Raw genomic sequence first — 13,787 nt, 5'->3', positions numbered from 1 at the left:
GAGGGATCAATGTGTAGCATGGCTGTAAGAGTTGCCTGGTTGTTGTCACCCCACATCCTGCTCCTCCAACCCCCTACGCCCCCTGCCCACCCCAACTGCCTCTCATAGTTTGCTTGCTCTTCTGCTGTGCTAGGACAAAAGCCCTCAGTGGGTTCCAGGAGCCAGACGCATCTCCGTCCATGGTGGACCCAGCCTCTGCTGCACTGAGCAGCACATTGCTGGACTGGTCCACAGAACACCAACTGAGGCATGACACCGTTATTGTGCTGCTGGAGCTTTGGGGTCTGAAAGAGGGAGACAGACAGAGATAGAGATTGAGAGTCAGAGACAGAGAGACAGACAGTGAGAGAGACAGACAAGAGAGACAAAGCCAGAGAGCCAGAGAGCCAGATACATACAGACTGACAGACAGAGGTAGAGAGACAGAGAGAGACTACAGAGACAGAGAGCTTGAGAGACAGAGACACAGAGTCAGACACAGAGAAACAGGGGCAGGCAGATGGACATAGAGAGATGAAGAAACAGAAAGACACAGAGAGAGAGAGCGAGAGAGAGAGAGAGAGAGAGAGAGAGAGAGAGAGAGAGAGAGAGAGAGAGAGAGAGAGAGAGAGAGAGAAGAGACAAGAGAGGTGAGGAATTCCCCCACTGCAGACCTCAGGGTGGGTAGTGAAGGTCAGAGCCCTCAGAGGCCAGAGGACCCGACATCTGCCCGGCTGCCTCAGTGTCCCCATTGGCCCTGTCTACCCATGGATCCCACCACTGAGCTCCCATCCCTCCACCCAGAGGGAGCAGGCAGCTCCTGCAGAGGTCTGGACAGGGAGACCTTGGGGGATGGGGTCTGGGCCCAAGATACACACACACACACACACACACACACACACACACACACACACACACACGTGTGCTCTTTGATCCCACACAAATGTCCAGAGCTCAACAAACAGGAGGGAGGGGAGCAGTGGGGCCAGACTGCCTGGCAGGAAGGATTAGGAGCCCACACCCCTCCCTGAGCTGGCCCTGGGGAACTGGGGAGGGGTAGGGGGAGGGAGCAATGGGAGGGCGTGGCCTCATGGGTGAGCAGACTCCCTCAGAATAAAAGGGCAAGTTCAAGGCTGGAGGTGCACCAGCCCTGGACCATGGAGCTCAGCGTCTTCCTCGCCCTTGGGGTCCTCATTGGCCTTCTCCTTCTCGTGTTCAAGCCAGGCTCCAAGTCCTCCGGCCACCTCCCTCCAGGGCCTCGGCCCCTGCCCTTGTTGGGGAATGTTCTGCAAATGAACAGACATGGGCTCCTTAAGTCTTTCCTGCAGGTGAGACTGGGGTGGTAGGATCCCGGGGTCCCCCGCTTTGACAGGAAGGGAAGTGGGGATCACACAGCAGGGAGAGTGAGGACCCTTTCCAGATGGCAGAAGGGGGAGGAGTCAAAGGTAAGATGCTGAAACATGAAGGATGGTGGTTAGATTGTCAGAAGCATTCCTGTTCCTTTGGAAAGTTCTGGGATGTGTGTGTGTGTGTGTGTGTGTGTGTGTGTGTGTGTGTGTGTGTGTAACTGACACTCAGAACGAGTTTCAGGGTGTACATTTATATTATCCTCTGTCACCATCTCCCATGTCCTTGGGTATGTGTCTGAGGGGAGACAGAGAGAGAGACACACACACACACACACACACACACACACACACACACACACAGAGGAAACCAACCCAAGCAGACAGGGTGGAAGTAACAGCCCAATCGGTGTTGCTTTGGTCACAAGGGCATAGAAAGTCTGAGGGAGAGTTGGTGCCAGGCTGAGAGGAGAGGAGGGAGGGCAGGAAAGAGGCGGGTCAGCTGCCGTCAATGGAAACCTGATGAGCCTGGCAGGTGCAGAATGGAGTCTGGAGGAGCCATTCTGATTTTCTTGTATTCTTTTTGCGGTGTCATTTAGAAAATCCAGGGTCTTGCTCACGCCAGGAGAGTGCTGTGCCTCTGAGCTTTGGAGTTTTGGTTAATTTTTGTCTTGAACCAGGGTTAGCCGTTGAGCTCAGGTTCCTCCTGTCTTTTCCTCCCGGGGTGGAATTACAGGAGTGTCACCATGCTTGGCTTCTCCAGTGTTTTAAGCATGTGTTCTCTTGCTGTTTTGTTAGAACCCAAGGGTCCAGGAGGGTTTCTGTAAGAGAAGGGATTCTAGCTAGGTGCCGGCAGCTCACCCCTGTCATCTTAGCTACTCTGGCGGCTGAGCTCTGAGGATCACAGTTCAAAGCCAGCCCAGACCCACCTGAGCCACCAGTGCCCAGCGTAGACCCGGACTTCTATTTTATTTTATTTTTGCCAGTTCTGGGCCTGAGCTCAGGGCCTGAGTGCTGTCCTTGGGGTTGTTCTCATGGCTAGCACTCTGCCACTGGAGCTACAACACTACTTCCACCTTTTCGGTTTTTTTTTTTCCTATGTATGTGGTACTGAGGAATCGAATCCAGGTATTCATGCATGCTGGGCAAGCGCTCTAACACGAGGCCAAACTCCCAGCCCCTACCCTGGACTTTTAGATGCTTTTGTTGATGCTGAAATGAGTCAAGCTTATGGGAGGGTAGGAATGCATCTTACATAAGCAAGGACATGAATTTTGGTTTCCTGGGTTGAATAATATGAGGGGAAACACCTTCATGGGGCATAAAAGAGGTATAGCAATGAAACTCTGATGTTATCAACAACCCAGTGCATGAATCACAGAGTCAACCTGGTAAGTGAAATGAGAGAGCTGGGACTATGGCCTAATGGTAGATTGCTTGCTAGCATGCAGGAAGCCCTGGGTCGATTCCACAGAACCACATACACCTAAAAGGCCAGAAGTGGTGCTGTGGCTGAAGTGCTAGAGTGCTAGCCATGAGCAACAGAAGCTCAGGGACAGTGCTAGGCCCTGAGTTCTGGCCCCGGGCCTGGCATGTGTGCAAGCACGTGTATGCACGTGCGTGAGCACACACACACACACACACACACAATTGGTGAAAATGCTGATGCAAAGTGCCTCCCAGTGTTCCAGGTGCAGAAGTGACCCTGGTCTCCAATAACACAGGCCTAGCACAAAACCAGATCGGGAGTCCTGCCTGGAGTGAGCTTCCCCATGAGAGTTGAGATGATAGATGTGAGATACCAGGCCTGGCTTACTGCTATGAGTGTTTGAGTGAAGAGTGCATTAAGTTGAACCTCACCAAAGAGCACACAGCCAACAAGACTGCAGCAAACCCAACACACAGACCAAAGAAGACCAGAGCTGGTTTCAGGGCAGCTTCCCACATTCCCCTTGTTATCCTGACGCTGGGCGTTGATTGATTCTGGTTCAGAACTTCCCGTAAAGAGCCACCAAGACAGGCTAAACCCGGCTTCTGTGTCTAGCCACTTCCTTACCCATGCTGTGTGTGCAAGCTCCATCCCTGTTGTTAGTGGTTGTGGTAGATGAATCTTCTTTTTTTTTTTTGCCAGTCCTGGGCTTAAACTCAGGGCCAGAGGACTGTCCTTGGATTTTTCTCAAGGCTAGAACTCTACCACTAGAGCCTCAGCACTGCTTCTGGCTTTTTCTAAGTATGTGGTACCAAGGAATTGAACCTGGGTCTTTGTGCATGCTAGGCAAGTACTCTACCACTAGGCCGAACTCCAGGCCCAAGATGAATCTTTTTTGTTGTCCCACATTCTGCCAGAGAGATCAATCACTCCTTATCATATATTTGCTTTCATCTTCTATTTATTTTTTACATATATATTTATAATTTTTTTTGCCAGCCCAGGGGCTTGAACTCAAGGTCTGAGCACTGTTCTTGGACTTTCTCAAGACTCGTCCTCTACTACTTGAGCCACCACACCACTTCCAGCTTTATGTATGTGGTACTGAGGATTTGAACCCGGTCTTTGTGCATGCTAGACAAGCACTCTACCACTAGGCCAAACTCAAACCCCTATATTTATGTTTTAGTGGTTGAGGTTTGCACCACAAGAGCCTCAAGCTTTGCTGTGCAAGAGACACTGCCATGTGGCCTCACATCCAGCCCTTTTTTTGCTTGAGTTATCATTGCTATTTTTTTTTCTCTCTCTTGTCAGTCATGGGGCTTGAATTCAGGGCTTAGGTGCTGTCTTGGAGGTTTTGTGCTCAAGGCCAGCTGTCTACTACTTTAAACCACAGAGCTACTTCAGGTTTTCTGCTGGTTCTTTGGAGATAAGAGTCTCAGGAACTTTATGGCCTCAGATGGCCTTGAACTGTGATCCTCCTATCTCCACCTTCTGAGTAGCTGGGATGACAGGCGTGAGCCCCGGGCTGGGACCTGGCTGCAGCTGCTGGTGTGAACCATCTCACAAGGAGTTGGCAGCTGCTCTTGTCTTTCTGCCCTGGCAGCTTCGGGAACAGTACGGGGACGTGTTCACAGTGTACCTGGGCCGGAAGCCAGTGGTGATGCTGTGTGGCGCGGACGCCATCCGAGAGGCCCTGGTGGACCACGCCGAGGCCTTCTCTGGCCGAGGGACCATCGCCAGCGTGGAGCCAGTCTTCCAGGACTATGGTGAGGGCCTGCGGGATGGAGGGGGGAAGCTGGGGAGGGGAGAGGAGGACGGGTCTCTGTGGATCTTCCTCCTGGAACCCCTGCCTCCACTCCCCTCTTCACTCCCCCAGGCGTGGTGTGGGCCAATGGGGAGCGCTGGAAGACCCTTCGGCGGTTCTCACTGGCCACCATGAGGGATTTTGGCATGGGGAAGCGCAGCGTGGAGGAGCGGATCCAAGAGGAGGCCCGGTGCTTGGTGGAGGAGCTGCGGAAAACCAATGGTGAGGCCCAGGGCCCAGGGACGAGGAGGTGAGGGGACAGCAATCGAGAGATGGTACAGATGGAGACGTGAGTGAGAGACAGACAGACACCAGGGAAGAAGGGTGATGATTGACTGTGGATGGTTGTGTTCAGGAATTAGTGAAGAGCTGGGCCCCAGAGCCTCGGCCCTGTCCTCCCGGCTCCTCAGGAGGCTGAGAGCTGAGGATGATGGTGGTTGAAGCCAGCCTGGGCAGGGAAGTACGTGAGACTCTCATCTCCAAGGAGTCACCAGAAGACCAGAAGTGGCTCTGTGGCTCACAATGAGAGAGTGTTATCCTTGATCAAAAGGGCTCAGGGACAGAGCCCAGGCCCGGAGTTCCAGCTCCACTACTCACCAAACACAGCAGAGATGGACGCGTGGTTCAAGTGACAGAACTTCAGCTGTGAAAGACAGCCAAGGAATGGGCAGAGGCCTTGAGTTCAGGCCATATTACCAACCCCCCCCCCACACATACACACACCCTGTGTCAGAGAGGCACAGGCAGGCGTACAGGAAGGAGAGACAGGGATGTTTTCAATCATTCAGTCCTGAGCAGTGCAGGTCAGTCACGTAGACGGGACCCCTGACTGCCAGCTCCAGTGCCCCCTTCTCCTCGTAGGGGAACTTGTGGACCCCACCTTCATCTTCCAGTCCATTACCGCCAACATCATCTGTTCCATTGTCTTTGGGGAGCGGTTTGACTACAAGGATGGCAACTTCCTGCGCCTCCTGGACTTGTTCTATCAGAGCTTTGCGCTCATCAGCTCCTTCTACAGCCAGGTGGGGAGACAGAGGGAAGGAGGGAGGGAGAAGGGAAAGGATAAGCAGGGCAGGGAAAGAAAAGGAAGGATGTGCTTGGGGGGCTGTAAAGGAATGGAAGAGGGGTAGAGAGGACAGGGAGCCTGAGATCTGGATGGAGTGAGGAAGGATGGAAGAAGAAAGGAAGGCAGAAAGGAAGAAAAGGAGTTAGGAGGAAAGGAAGAAAGAGAGGAAGAAGGGAGGAAAAAAGAAGAGAAGAAAGAAGTAAGAAAGGAAGGAAGGAAGAAGAAAGCTAAAGCTGAGAGACAGAGAGATGCCAAGAGTGAGAGCTTGGGAGAGAAGATGGGAACAAAAGGTAAGAATAACAAGACAGAAAATGGGTCGGAAGTGTGGCCTAGTGGTAGAGTGCTTGCCTAGCATGAATGAAGTCCCAGGTTTGATTCCTCGGTATCACATACATAGAAAAAGCAGGAAGTGGAGTTGTGGCTCAAGTGGTAGAGCTGTGGCCTTAAGAAAGTCCAAGGACAGTGCTCAGGACCTGAGCTCAAGCCTCAGGACTGGCAACAACAACAACAACAACAACAAAGAAAGAGGACAGGACAGAGGAAACATCTGCAAGGCTGTTTGGAAATGTGTGTGCATTTGTAATGGGGAAGAGAGAGAAGAGGAGAGAGACAGAGAGAGAGACAGGGGGAGCAGGAGGTTTCAGCACTAAAGTCTCTCCTGACCCCTCCCTGGACCTTCTGGGCCTGCACCTGGCAGGTATTTGAGCTTTTCTCGGATGTCATGAAGTACTTCCCTGGGCCACACAGAGAAATCTACAAGAACCTGCAGGAAATCAACGTTTTCATTGCCCAGAGTGTGGAGAAGCACCGGGCAACTCTGGACCCCAGCACCCCGAGAGACTTCATCGACACCTACCTCCTGCGCATGGAAAAAGTGGGTGTCATGTGTGGAGGGACAGTAGCCAGAGAAGAAAGGCAAGGAAGGAGTTGAAGAGCAGAAAATGGGGAGATAGGATAGGAAGATAAGGGGGAGGCACCCATCCATCCATCCATCCATCCATCCATCCATCCATCCATTCATGTGTCCACGGATCCTTCCAGAGTAAGGTACTATCAGAGGAAGATGTACAGGAAACAGGAAAAAATGACCCATGGATGTAGAAAGAGGGGAGGTGGGGGGGTGAGACCAACAAGTGAGAAACAGGGAAGGGACTGGGAGGGATAAGTGGGAAAAAATGAGGGAGGGGGTAACATTGCTGTGAAACAAATGTACTCATTATCTTCCTTAGGTAACTCTCACGCCCCACATCCATAACCTCATTACCTTTAAAATGTGTGTGTGTGTGTGTGTGTGTGTGTGTGTGTGTGTGTGTGTGTGTGTATGAGAGAGAGAGAGAGAGAGAGAGAGAGAGAGAGAGAGAGAGAGAGAGAGAGAGAGAGAGAGAAACATATTAAAGAACAGGAGAGAGTAAGATAATGGGAAGAGAGAACCACATAAAGACTTCAGTGGCTGGATGTGTTCAGGACAGAGAAATGCAAAGCAGAAGGAGCAGGAGCCCTGGGTCCAGGAAGAGCACCCAGAGACTCTTTGCTCCTTCCTGTAGGGAGGTCTCCTTGTCTCCCCTGACCCCCACTTCCCCTCACCCCCCAACTCAGGAGAAATCCAACCTCCACACCGAGTTCCACCACAAGAATCTCATCATCAACTTGCTCTCGCTCTTCTTTGCGGGCACGGAGACCAGCAGCACCACCCTGCGCTACGGCTTCCTCATCTTGATGAAGTACCCCCAGGTTGCAGGTAGGGCGGCCCATCACCAGGCCTGGGGAGCCCTGTGGGCGGCAGCGGTGGGTGAGGGCTGAGAGATGCTGGCATCTTATTCTGTCATCTCTACAGGCCTCCCACTAAGCCTGTCCACTGGTGGGCATGGAAAGAGTAGATGATTCCTTCTTCCACCCTTTGTCCCATTGCTTAAAGATGGAGCTATCCACCTGTCTATCTACCTGGCCATCAATCCATCCACGAGAACATCCATCCACCCACCCAACTGTCCATCTGTCCATGTGTCTCTACATCCACCCATCCATCCATCCCACTTATCCATATGCCTACCTGCCCTCTCATCTATTCACCTATCTAGTCATCAACACATGCATCATCCACCCATCCACCCATCCACCCACCCATCACCTCATCCACACATCCACCCACCCAGCCAGCCATTTGCTCATGGATGGATCAGTGTGATCGATTTACTCATCAACTGATTAAGTCGCCTGTCTATTCACTGATTCATCTATGAGCCACCTAAGGGCCCACACTTTTTGAGACATTTTCTTTTCACCTTTCCTTTTTATTTATTTTTTGTCCATTGGGGGTCTGGACTCTGGGCCCGGGCGTGGTCCCTGAGCTCTTCACTCAAGGCTCCTTGGGCCACAGGTCCGCTTGGGTTTTCTGTGGATAATTGGAGATAAGAGTCTCATGGTCTTTAGTGCCTGGGTTGTCTTTGAACCTTGATCTTCAGATATCAGTTTCCTGAGTAGCTAGGATCACAGACATGAGTCACCGTGCCTGGCTGGACAGGAATTTCAAAGGCAGTGAATTCTTTCTGTGTTGTTCTGCTGCCCTGTCCTGTAGAGCACTGTGTCAAGAGTCATGAAGTTACTCACTGCAGGTTCTCAGGATGTCCCTGACATGCAGGAAGCAGTGTCCTGGCTGCACTGCCTGTGCCAGGTGCAATTCATTGTCCCCTCCCTCATCTGTGCAGAGAGAATCCAAAAAGAGATCAAGGAGGTCATCGGCCTTCACCGCCCTCCAGCGATGGATGACCGCGGCAAGATGCCGTACACCGACGCTGCCATCCACGAGATCCAGAGGTTCTCTGACCTCCTCCCTATTGGGGTACCTCATTCGGTCACCAAGGACACTTCATTCCGAGGGTACATCATCCCCAAGGTGAGGCTGACTTAGGACCCTTCCCTCCCCTCTTCTTCCCCTCCCTTCTGCTGCCCTCCCCTGCTTTCGGCTTCCAAGGTCCTGTGCCTCTCCCTTTTCCTTTCCACTCTCCTCCTCTTTCTCCTCCTCTTTCTCCTCCTCCTCCTCCCCCTCCTCCTCCTCTTCCTCCTCCTTCTCTTCCTCCTCCTCTTCCTCCTCCTGCTCCTCCTCCTCCTCTTCCTCCTCCTCCTCTTCCCTCACCCCCTCCTCTTGCTCCCCCACTTCTTTCTCCGTCTTGAACTCAGAGCCTGGGAGCTGTTCCTGAGCTCTTGTGCTCAAGGCTCATGCTCTATCACTCCAACCACAGGAGATACGAGTTTCATAGACTTTCCAGGCTTCAAATTGAGATCCTCTGCATCTCAGCTTCCTGAGTAGCAAAGATTATAGTTGTGAGCTATGGTTTACCACCTCGGTTCTCAATCCTTTTTCTCAGCCTGTTGCTGGTTTTTTCAACAGTGTCCCATTATCTAGGTTACACTGAATCTATTCTCTCGTGTGTGTGTGTGTGTGTGTGTGTGTGTGTGTGTGTGTGTGTGTGTGTGTGTATGTGCACTCAGGGCTGCAGGCTGTCTGGAGAGGTGTTCTGCAGCCTGAACCACACCTCCAGTCCGGCCTTGGACATGTGTTCTGGTGGCCTTGGCAGGGCACTGAAGTCTATCCCATCCTGAGCTCTGCGCTGCATGACCCGAAATACTTCCACCAACCAGACGTGTTCAATCCTGACCGCTTTCTGGATGCTAGTGGGGCGCTGAAGAAGAATGACGCTTTCATGCCTTTCTCCACTGGTGAGTGGAACCCTGGCTCCCTTTCCAGGACCCCAGCAGGCAAGGTTCCCTCCTCTCCCCCACCTGCCCCCAGCTGCCTCCCACCCACAACAGCTGGCTCAGAGTTTTTCAGCACAGTCTGTTCTAGTTGATTCGCCTGAGCAGCCCCCATTCCATGTGTACCCCAAGCCCAGGAGGGGACTGGAGAGGCTAGATTATGTCCTCAGGACACATCTTGAGGCCTGGTACCGGGAGGCTCAGCCCTGTCCTCCTGGCTACTCTAGGTCAAGTTCCATCCAGTCTGTGCAGGGAAGTCCTGGAGACTCTTATCTCCAGGGAACCAGCCAAAGGGCAGAAGTGGAGCTGGGGCTCAAGTGGTAGAGCTCTAGCGTGGAGGAACAAAGCTCAGGGACAGCACCTAGATCTTGGATTTCAGACCCCAGGTCTAGGGTGTTTGCATGCACACACACACAACACACACACACACACACACACACACACACACACACACACACACACACACCAATCACAAGCATGAAAAGAAGAAGAGAGGCTTCTTTGTGCAGAAGAACACACTGTTAGAGCCAACGAGATAGAAAGGTGTCCATAGCCCCAAGGATAGGGAAGGGGAAAATCCAATCTCAGAACCAGTTCCTGGAGAAGGGCCTGCCTGACAACTTCTTTCCACCCGTCTGCTGCATTCTGGAGATGCCAAAGGATGGTGGATCCTTGTTCATGGAGATGCCATTCCACACCCAACCCACCCAGCTCACAAGAGGCTCCTCACAGGAGCCAAGGTGGAGCTGACAGTCTATACAACCTAACTTTGAGCCAGATGCCGGTCCTCACACCTGTAATTCTAGCTACTCAGGAGGCTGTGAGCTGAGGATCCATGGTTCAAATAAGCCCAGGCAGAAAAGTCTGTGAGGCTTTTTAGTTGTCGTTGTTGTTTTTGCCAGTTCTGGGTGTTGAACTTAGGGCCTGGGTGCTGTCCCAGAGCTTCTTTTGCTCAAACTCTACCACTTGAGCCACAGCGCCACTTCTGGCCTTTTCTGCTTATGTAGTACTGAGGACCCAAACCCAGGGTATCCTGCATGCTGGTCTAGCACTCTACCAGTAAGCCACCTTCCCAGCCTCTATGAGACTGTTATCACCAATGGACCAACACACACATACAAATGCACACACACAAGGGCATGTGCCAGAAGTAGAACTGACTCTAATGGTAGAACACCAGTCTTGAAGGCAAAATGCTGAGGGAAAGCACCCAGGCTCTGAGATCAAGTCCCAGGATGGGCACAAAATAAACAGAGAACTAAACACAGAACCTACACCTAATATTGTGCTCCCAGTGTCAGAAGATTTAGGAACCCCTCCCCCTGAACCACGGACAAAAAAATATACCCTGAGTCTGCAGTGTACAATCCATTCTGTGCAGTGGGCACAGGTCACAGCTGTCTGGGCTGAAGGATGGGGCCCGGTGAAGACCCTGCCATGTGCCAGCACTCACTGGCTGGTCCTCTGTGCCTACAGGAAAGCGCGTTTGTCTTGGTGAAGGAATCGCCCGGAATGAATTATTCCTCTTCTTTACCACGATTCTCCAGCACTTCTCCGTGTCCTGTTCCGTGGCCCCAAAGGACATTGACCTGACCCCCCGAGAGTGCGGTGTGGGCAGAGTACCCCCCACCTACCAGCTCCGCTTCCTGCCCCTCTGAACGGGCTGACAGAAGAGGGCTCTGGCCTCCATTGTCTACTCACCACCATCTGGGGTGCACAGCCTCTCGTCTTCATAGCTTGAGCAGACTTTTCTTCTCTTCTAATCAGAAGTCGCAGCCATTAGAGGCAATCTTCCACCAAAATAACCATAACAACCAGCACTGCAAGGCCCCTTTATTGGGTGTGTGTTTCGAGAGCAGGGGCTGAGAAGGAAAATTCTGTTCCAGATCCTTCTTGGATATGGTTCTAAGCCACTGCCTGATGCAAAATGGGGTCTCCCTTGCTCAACAACCTTCTCTCCATTTCCCATAATTCTTTGGCTTCCGGTACTCTCTAGGATATGTTGATGGACTCTGTATATGACTTCTGCCTGTCTGCCATGGGCTTGGTACAATGGCTTTATCTATCTGTTCACCTGTCTGACTGTCTGTCTGCCTGCTTGCCTGTCTGTCTGTCTGTCTGTCTGTCTGTGTGTCTGTCTTTTGCTTAGCCACTTCCTCTCATTGTCTGCCTTCTTCTACCTCCTGCCCTCTCGCTCTCTCTTTTTCTCAGCCAGTCCTTGGCCTTGAACTCAGAGCCTCACACTCTCACTTAAATTTCCTTTTCAAAGCTGGCACTCTACCACTGGAGTCACACCACTTATGATGTTTTTCCTGCCCAGGAGTGGCAGGGGGTGTGGCGGGTGGGAGAGGGGAGCATTGGCTTTGAGCCATGACCTCCATGATTCTCTAATCTCAGTCTCCTGATTGTGGAGTTACACAGGCCAGAGTCTCTGGTGCCTGGAAGCCCACTTCTCTTACAGATGCACATGACCCAGGCACACAAGGGCACAGGTTCTGTGTGGTCACGCAGGCATGAGTGGAAGTCCTGGGTCTCTGCCTCCCCTTCTCTCCCACCCCAAGCCTTGAACCTACCAAGCTGACTGATGTTGATTGACTGGTCTGTTCATCAGGTTTCAAATAAATAGAATTCAACCTCATGTGATGTCTGGTGTCTGCTGCCTTTTATTCCATGCAAACATGTCCAGGTTCCTCTGCATGTAAAGGACGAGTCCCCCAATCCCAGCACCTCACAAACAGGCACATTTTTTTTTCTTTTTCGCCAGTGCTGGTGGTTTATCTCTGGGCCTGCGGGCTGTGTTCTAGGGTTCATTGGAGATAAGAATCTTATGGAGTTTGGTGCCAGTGCTGGCTTTGAACCATGATCCTAAGCTTTGATCCGCCTGAGGGGCTAGGATTAAAATAGTGAACTCTGGTGCCCTAGTGAGTGTTCAGATTCTTACATTGGTCCTTGGACAATCTACTCCTCTCCCTCTCTCTTTCCCTCTCCCCTCTCACTCTCTCGCTCTCTCACTCTCTGTCTCTCTCTGTCTTCTCCATGTGTCATTCATTCATCCATTTATTCATCCATTATCGCCATTTGTCATGTATCCATCCATTGGTTTGTCCATCCTTCCATCCATGTATGACCACTATCTATCCATCTCCATTATTCATCAATCTGTCATCCATCTATCACCTATCTGTATCAATCCAATTCTTTCTCACTTTCATTCTCTCATCTATTTACCTACCCATCCATTCATCCATTCAGGTATTTATCTATTCTTCTGCCAGTACTGGGGCTTGAATTCAGTGCCTTGCACCTTAATTACCTTTTTATTTTGTACAGGCCTACGACTTTACCACTTGAGCCACTACTTCACTTCTGGCTTTGTGTTGGTACATTGGTAATAAGAGTCTCACAGACTTTCCTGCTCTGGCTGAATATGAAATATAATCCTCAGATCGCAGCCTCCTGAGTAGCTAGGGTGACAGACATGATCCACCAAGTACCTGGCCTTTTAAAGAAATTGGGCTGGGGGAGGGAAATGGGTACCAAGACATGTGAATTAATGTATGTGAATTAATGCACCTTCTATCTGGCAAATATCATGTAACCCTTTTACTAATTACAATAAAAAAAATTAAAAAAATAGTCTGTGGGGACGGGAGTTTGGCCTAGTGGTTAAAGTGCTTGCCTAGCATGCACGAAGACCCGGGTTCGATTCCTCGGGACCACATAGATAGAAAGAAGCCGGAAGTGGTGCTGAGGCTCAAGTGGCAGAGCTCTAGCCTTGAGAAAGTCCAAGGTCAGTGCTCAGGCCCTGAGCTCAAGCCCAGGACTGGCAAAAAAAAATAGTCTGTGGTAACACTACAGACATATCCCCCCCCCCAAAAAAAATAAAGAAATTGGGCTGAATTTTCTGTCTTCATGATGTCTTTTCCAGGTCTTGGCTTTAAGGTCTCCTACTGGCTTCATGGAATGGCTTCAATATCATTTCTTCCCTTCCTGTATTTTGTGGGGGAGCAGTGGTGAATAATTTGAGTAACATTGGTTCATTTCCACAGCATAGTTTTGTCCATAAATATCTGTTAGATTTCACATGTGAATCCATTGAGTCCTGAAGGGGTGATGTATGGCTTTGCCTCTCCAGAACGCTCGTGTTTCTAGATTGTGATTTGAACACTGGCTGGGGGCAGATTTCTCTTCTGCCTCCACTCAGATGAGAAAGAGGTGACAGCAGAAACCAAGTGAGCAATTCAACCATAAATCAGATTTATCTAAATGCAGTAGGAAATAGAGCTGTGGCTCAAGTGGTAGAGTGCCAGCCTTGAACAAAGCAGCTCACAGATGGTTCTCAAGACCTTGAGTTCTAGCCCTACTACTGGAGACAGAGAGAGAGGGGAGAGAGAGAGAGGGAGGGAG

The 13,787-nt window shown here is 51.2% G+C and overlaps 1 protein-coding gene across 1 annotated transcript; it reads left to right on the top strand.

Moving 5' to 3' along the window:
* The first annotated feature begins 1,091 nt into the window (after window positions 1–1,091).
* On the top strand, window positions 1,092–12,018 carry LOC150043829 (cytochrome P450 2B4-like). Its single transcript, XM_090323012.1, has 9 exons — window positions 1,092–1,307; window positions 4,361–4,523; window positions 4,634–4,783; window positions 5,423–5,583; window positions 6,325–6,501; window positions 7,224–7,365; window positions 8,333–8,520; window positions 9,203–9,344; window positions 10,857–12,018. Exons 1-9 carry the CDS (start codon window positions 1,137–1,139, stop codon window positions 11,036–11,038), a joined length of 1,476 nt encoding a protein of 491 aa, XP_090179138.1. The 5' UTR covers window positions 1,092–1,136; the 3' UTR covers window positions 11,039–12,018.
* The last annotated feature ends 1,769 nt before the right edge of the window (window positions 12,019–13,787 follow it).

Source organism: Megascapheus bottae, chromosome 31 (genome assembly GCF_031878675.1).
Source record: "Megascapheus bottae isolate mThoBot1 chromosome 31, mThoBot2.hap1, whole genome shotgun sequence".
Classification (NCBI taxonomy): domain Eukaryota; kingdom Metazoa; phylum Chordata; class Mammalia; order Rodentia; family Geomyidae; genus Megascapheus; species Megascapheus bottae.
Note: the sequence above shows the minus strand (reverse complement) of the source record. Positions and strands in the feature narration are given on the sequence as shown.